This window comes from Lonchura striata, chromosome 4, assembly GCF_046129695.1.
Source record: "Lonchura striata isolate bLonStr1 chromosome 4, bLonStr1.mat, whole genome shotgun sequence".
Classification (NCBI taxonomy): Eukaryota; Metazoa; Chordata; class Aves; order Passeriformes; family Estrildidae; genus Lonchura; species Lonchura striata.
This window is the reverse complement of record NC_134606.1, coordinates 42,720,143-42,726,142: the sequence shown is the minus strand read 5'-3', so window position 1 is coordinate 42,726,142 and position 6,000 is coordinate 42,720,143. Positions and strand designations below refer to the sequence as shown.

The following is a 6,000-nucleotide window of genomic DNA, read 5'->3' as shown; positions in this document are numbered from 1 at the left end:
GCGTGTGGTTTTAGAAACAATTTGTACTTCTTTAATTACGCTGCCAGGGCAGGCTTTGTCCCAGACACTCTTATCAGGCTGAATTAGTGTTTAAAAGAATTAGGCTCAACCCAGCTCGAGCTGCACTCATAATCTTCACTAAGAATCTTTGCTAGGAACGGGGGGAGGCGGGGGGGAGCGTGCAGTGGTGGAGCGCATGACAGTAATTGTCACCAGAAGGAAGAGAGAAACTCTTGTTCCCGTACTGTTTTATTATTCTAATGATGCAGAGGGGCCCCGGCGGAGATCGCAGCCCCGCTCTGCTGGGAGTTACACAAACACTTGAGATGGAGGGAGAGTGCCTGCTCCCAGAACGCCGCCTGGCTAAGCAGCGGGGCGAATGCCAGGAAGAAAAGGGAGGGCTGCTTATCTTCAGCTGTCCCGCGGGCAACCGGGCAGACTTTTCTGGCTGTACCCTGCCACGTCCTCTCTCGCTAATTCTTTCTCCTCCCTGTGCATTCACCCATGAGCTGGTGTTTGGGGAGCACACAGGTGTGCGCTCAGGTTTGAAGGACCTGGCTGTGCTTGTGTAGGACTGAGACCTTGGTGAACGCTCCGGTGGCCCGCAGTGGGTGTTTGGGGAAAGGCTGCCCTTGGGGGAGGAACGAGCTAGCTGGGCGAGGAGATGACCCAAGGCAAGGCGTTATCACTTCTCAATCTCTCTTTGGGATTTGTAGCCTTATCAGGGGGGACTGCCCAGTGCTGCGCTTGCTGATAGGGCTGGCCCTGGGCGTGTGGAGCGGGTGTGGGGATGTGTAGCCATGGGGCTGATAAAGAGGAACTTGGCAAGGGAGGGAGGCCACTGGGGAGGGTGAGGAGAGGCCCCGAGCTCCACTGGAGCCTGATGCAGACCCCAGGATGGGCATATCAGCTCATGCCAGTGGGGCTTGTCACTGCTGATTTCCTTGCTGGGGATGGCAAGGTGAAGGTAACACTCCAGAGTGAGCTGACCACTTTCCTGGGTCTTTTAAAAGAAAAATATACCACCTTCAGTGCATACCATCTCTCAAACTGCACCTAATTGAAATACCTAAATATGCTCAACTTACAGTGAGCATTGACTGCATAAGATGCAATGCATGGCTGCAAATTATATGATTGCATACTATAAAGTCTTCTGCTGGGCTCACTTCCCCCAGAAATTAATTTTGCCTAGTGTTTCTCTAAAGTCTCACATCTTTTTTGAAAGGCAAGTAACTATTCCCATGCTGCAAGTAATGGGGATTTGTAATGGCATTTAGGGCTGGATTAATTTCTGTGTGCTTTACGATTTGCAGAAGTTTACAGCAGTATTTCCAGACTGCTATAGTTAAAACTCAGCTCCTTTTCCTTGTATTTCAAGGGCAAGGCAAATAAATATTTCAGCAGCACATCCTACTTCTGAAAAAACAAGTCCAAGATTTTAAAGTATGACAGCGCAGGGATTTGTTTTGCATGAGTACTAAGTATGTCTACAGCCTCAAAAAAATCTTCTCTAGCTGGAAAACAGCATCATCAATAGATCTGTGAGCTTTGAAGAGCACTGTCATGTTTGCATATAGCAGGGGGTGCTGCACCAGGTTCACAAGCTGTACCATGTCCCCTCCAGTGCATCGTCCAAGTTCCTCATCCAAATATTTTAGCAGTTGTTTGCTTTGCCCGGTGAGTGGGGTGAATCCATTCGCTCCAGATTAGTCAGAAATTTCTGAGGAACAGGAAAGTACCACGGAAGCCCATCAAAGAGGGCCGGCGGGGACTTGCCGGCAGCCTTTGTTTCCCCTTTCACACCGAGTTCCTTCTCACCCGTGGGTCTGCAGTCAGACTAGAGGAGCAAGAAGGTGTTAAATGTAAGGTCGGATGCAGTTGGAAAGCTGCTGGTGGCGGTGCTGGTATGCACACAAGCAGACGATGCGGGATGTGGTGTCAGGAATGCCCAAGCTGCCTAGGGAGCACAGTTGTGTCACATGCCCGATCACTGCAGGCAGCGCTGTGGGCGAGGAGGAAGGAGCAGCGCAGCCCCCGCCAGGCTGCGGAGAGAGGCGAACTCTCCCTGGGCGGGTTGGGGCTGGCACCCACCAAGCTGGCCGAGAGAAGAATGGGCAATGGGTCCTGTGAGGCACGGGGCTCTCGAGTATCCCGCTGAGCAACCGAGGCCAAGAGATGCAGGTATTTCAGCCTAAAGGAGCCCAAATACCCCTCTCATGATTACAAAGTCACTTGGAGCTTTACTTGAGAGGAAAAGCTTCCTCCTCTGCTTTCCTCCTGTTTTGCCCACACACCCTGCCCTGCCCTGTGCTCCTGAGCACCTGTGCTCTCAGTGGTTGGTAACATTCCCAAGGCTGCCTGAGGAGCATATCCATGTACATGGCATCATGTACATCTCATCATCTCATCTCACATACGAGGAACAATCTTGGGTATATTTTGCTGGTAAAGGGATGCACAGAGGCACAGGAGCAGCGATGTAATTAGGCTGCCTGCTCCCATCTGATGTCTGTTACGCAACAAGTATCTCCCCACGCGATCGCAACATCTGCATCGCAGCCCTGATTTCCTCCCAGTCCTGCCCATTGCATCCGAAAAAGCCTCCAGAACGCAAAGTGCTCAGCTGGACTGTTTGGTAGAAATGGCTCTGCCATGACTGTAGAAAGCCTTACTTCCCCTGCTCCCCAGCTCTTTCCAAAGCTGAAAACCATGCCCCTTGCTTTACACAGAGCAAGGGGGAAGCATTTCCAGGGAGAGTCTTGTCCCAGCCTGGACTGCAGTTCAGGCCAACTCTCGCACCTAACATTTTTAAGCCTGCTTAGCTAAACCAAGACTGTCTAGGAGTTTCCCTTTAAACCTCTACCTATGTCCAGCCAGACCTCTTCCTGGTAGGCACTGAAAATGGAATTGACTTTTAGACAGGCAAAAAATCATCAGCTCATGCTGGCACAACAATTTTAAAAACTTACCAAGAAAAAGCTAGTAAGTTAAAATAATATTAGTCTACAGCTCTAACGAGTACTCCAGCTGGAACCAGTTGTAGAAGTAATGGGAACTGTTCCCTACTGAATGCACAGCATGTTAATGGGGCCATGCAGCCCCTGGATTGGGTTGTCATATAAGGTTTATGCCATTGTAATGCTCTTTTTCTCTAAAGCAGGTACTCAGGCACCTGTCCAAGCATAGACATATGTTTGCCAACAGACAAACATCCAACCATTCCTATTTTGAAAGGCTGTGTTTCTCTGCAAGCCCTGGGGTGCTCTGGGACACAGGTGGAGGGGTGCCACAGTGTTCCTCTGCCCATGTATGGGAAAGCCCAGGCAATGAGATTAAAGACACAGGGGGACCCAGTGTGGAAAGAAAACAAAAGACCTGTCTAACCATTTGGGAGCAGGAAAAAGAGGGAAGAGAAGACAGAAAGAGGAGGATGTGGGCAGGAGATGAGGCTGCATTGCCAGCTATACTTTGGTGGTTGTGCAACATCAAATGCCAAGTCTTCTCCTTTAGGAAGGGAGTCGGCACTTCTTTTGTGGAGACCCACCTGTACCTCCAGTCAAACCTGAATGGCCTCCAGTGGGAAAAGCTTTTCCAAGCGCTGAGCATAAAGGACATTGGGCAGGTGACCCACTGCTTCTGGGGACTAAGGTCCCAAATGTCCTCATGTGTTGTCTCAGTGCAGGGCTAAAAATGCTTTTTGTCATTTCTTTGGCTTTATTTATGAGCCTTTGCTGACCAAGTCCTATGCTGCCAGTGTTTGTGTGAGTTACTATGTGTGATTGGTAAGGGGAGAACCAGATGTAATCTGGGGCCTGCGCAAACCTTGTTAGCAGAGTATTTACTTTATTTTTCTCCTTGAGGTTTGCAGAACTAGTTTAACAACTGTTTTTTCCTGTAATTAAGGCATCTGAGGGGGATTTTTTTTTTTTAGCAGAAGGGACTTTTAAAAAAGCACTTTAAAATGCAATTAGAAGGGTATGTGAGATACATGTTAAAACCGTGTGACCCTCACAACTATCTCTGGGCTCTGCTCTACACTTCTGTTTTGCAAACACCGTATAATTCCTTGAGAGATCCAACAGGCACCTGAAGAGTTGCTTAAAACCAAAATGGATCTGAACAGCAGCAGCGACCCTCAACATATAGTGCTGCCAAACAGTAAAGGATTACTAAGGAAAATTAAGCGGATTGGTGGCACTGGAAGAGGCTGCCCAGGGAGATCGGGGAGTCCTCTCTAGAGACGTTCAAAACCCATCTGGAGGAGTTCCTGTGTCACCTGCTCCAGATGACCCTGCCTTGGCAGGGGGTCGACTCGATGATGTGCAGAGATTCCTTCCGGCCCTAACGATCCTGTGTGATCTGCAGCAGGACCGCCAAACCGGGGGGACGTGGATCGTCTTCCCCGCTACCACGCGCCCCCGCCTTCCTCGCTGCGCTCTCCCCTCCCCCTTCGCGGCATCCTGGTTTCTTCCCTTCGCACTTTGCATGCTTTTTTGTTTCTAAAAATCACCGTGGAGCCCCGGGCCCCGGCGCGGTGACATCCCACACGAGCGTAAGGGCGGGCAGGCTGTAGGGCACCTCGCGGTCCGACCGCACGGCCGAGGTACACAAAACCGATCCGGCTTTCGCACACCTCCCCCGCCTCCCTCTCGCTTTGCGGGGACTCGGCTCGGGAGCGGCCGGCGGCAGCGCTGCCGCCCGGCCATGTGCGCGGCGCGGCGGGCGGGGCGGGCGCAGCCGCGCTGCGGGCGGGGCGGTGCCGGTGCCGCGGAGCCGCCCCCGCCGCCGCCCGCCCCGCCCCAGCCGCAGCTCGGCGCGGCGCGGCTCGGCATGGCGGGGCTGCGCTTCCCGCAGCACGGCGGCTACTGCCGCGCGGCCGCGGCCATGAACCTCCTGCTCGGCGTCTTCCACGTCCTCCTGCCCTGCTTTCGGCCCGGGGAGGCGCAGGGACAAGGTGAGGGCACCGGCGGGGCAAAGCGGGGCGGGGATGCCGGCACTGCCCGCTCCGGGCTCGGGAGCGGAGCCGCCGCCCCCGTCGCCGTCCCTCGGGCGGCTGCCGCGGTGGCAGCCCGGGGACACAAAGGGAGCCGGGACGCGGCTCAGCTCTCCCGCCGGCTCCAGTTCCCTTCCTCCCGGCACCGCGGGACCCTCCGGGCCACGCGTGGCTGCCGGCCCGCCCCGGCGCGGGGAGCCCCGGGCCGCCGCCTGCGGGCTCCGGCCGCCCGCCCCCTGCCCATCCGCGCTTTCTCTCTCTCTGCCCCCGCAGCCATCGAGCCCATCCCCGGCGTGGTGGAGCTGTGGCAAGCCGAGGAGGGGGAGCTCCTGCTGCCCGCCCAGGTGAGGGGGCGCGGGGGGCGGGGGCGGCGGAGGGCCGGGGCCATTGCGGGGTGTGCGGTGCGCTGGGGCCCGGGGGCGGGCGCGGGGCCGGCGGGGCGGGGGCGGCCTCGCCCGCGGCTGTCACGGCGCGGCCCCGGCCCCGCGGCCCCCCAGCCTGCGCCAGCGGCGCGGTTGTGCGGCTTCATTTATTTTCTGTTTGGGTTTCCCCCCCCCTCCTCATTTATTTGTTTTTTTAAAACGAGTGTATTTGTGGTTGGAACGTACTAGACGTGCTTGTCGTAAATGTGCATATATTTATATCTCAGGCCTGCTCAGGTGAAGCCATTTTCCCCCCTCAAATGACACATCATTTATGGTGCCATTCCTCTTGTTCTAGCTTTTTTTTTTTTTTTTTTTTTTTTTTTTTTTTTTTTTTTTGCCTTGTTTAGCCGCTTTCTTTGGGCAGTAACAAGATGTGATAAATTCAGTGTTGGCGAGAGGAGCCAATATGGTACAATGCCCGGCGGGGCTGGTGATCGAGGAGGGGCGCTGGAAGCGGGGTCTGGAGTTTATGGCATTTGAGGCAGTCATTTAAGTCTCACTGACAGACTCTGCCATATGTTGAGCTCGGTCTTCTAGACTTCGAGGCACCAGGCTCATAAACGGGAAGAAGCAGTCCTT

The 6,000-nt window shown here is 54.5% G+C and overlaps 1 protein-coding gene across 4 annotated transcripts in view; it reads left to right on the top strand.

The window, feature by feature from the left end:
* The first annotated feature begins 4,808 nt into the window (after positions 1-4,808).
* The window catches only part of TMEM131L (transmembrane 131 like), a 79,067-nt gene continuing 77,875 nt past the window's right edge, over positions 4,809-6,000 (top strand). For all 4 annotated transcript variants that reach the window (XM_021530174.3, XM_021530170.3, XM_021530171.3 and 1 more), the window contains exons 1-2: positions 4,809-4,957; positions 5,270-5,340. In XM_021530174.3, coding sequence (XP_021385849.2) covers positions 4,834-4,957; positions 5,270-5,340 — 195 coding nt within the window. In that variant the 5' untranslated portion in view covers positions 4,809-4,833. The remainder of the gene's footprint in view (positions 4,958-5,269; positions 5,341-6,000) is intronic.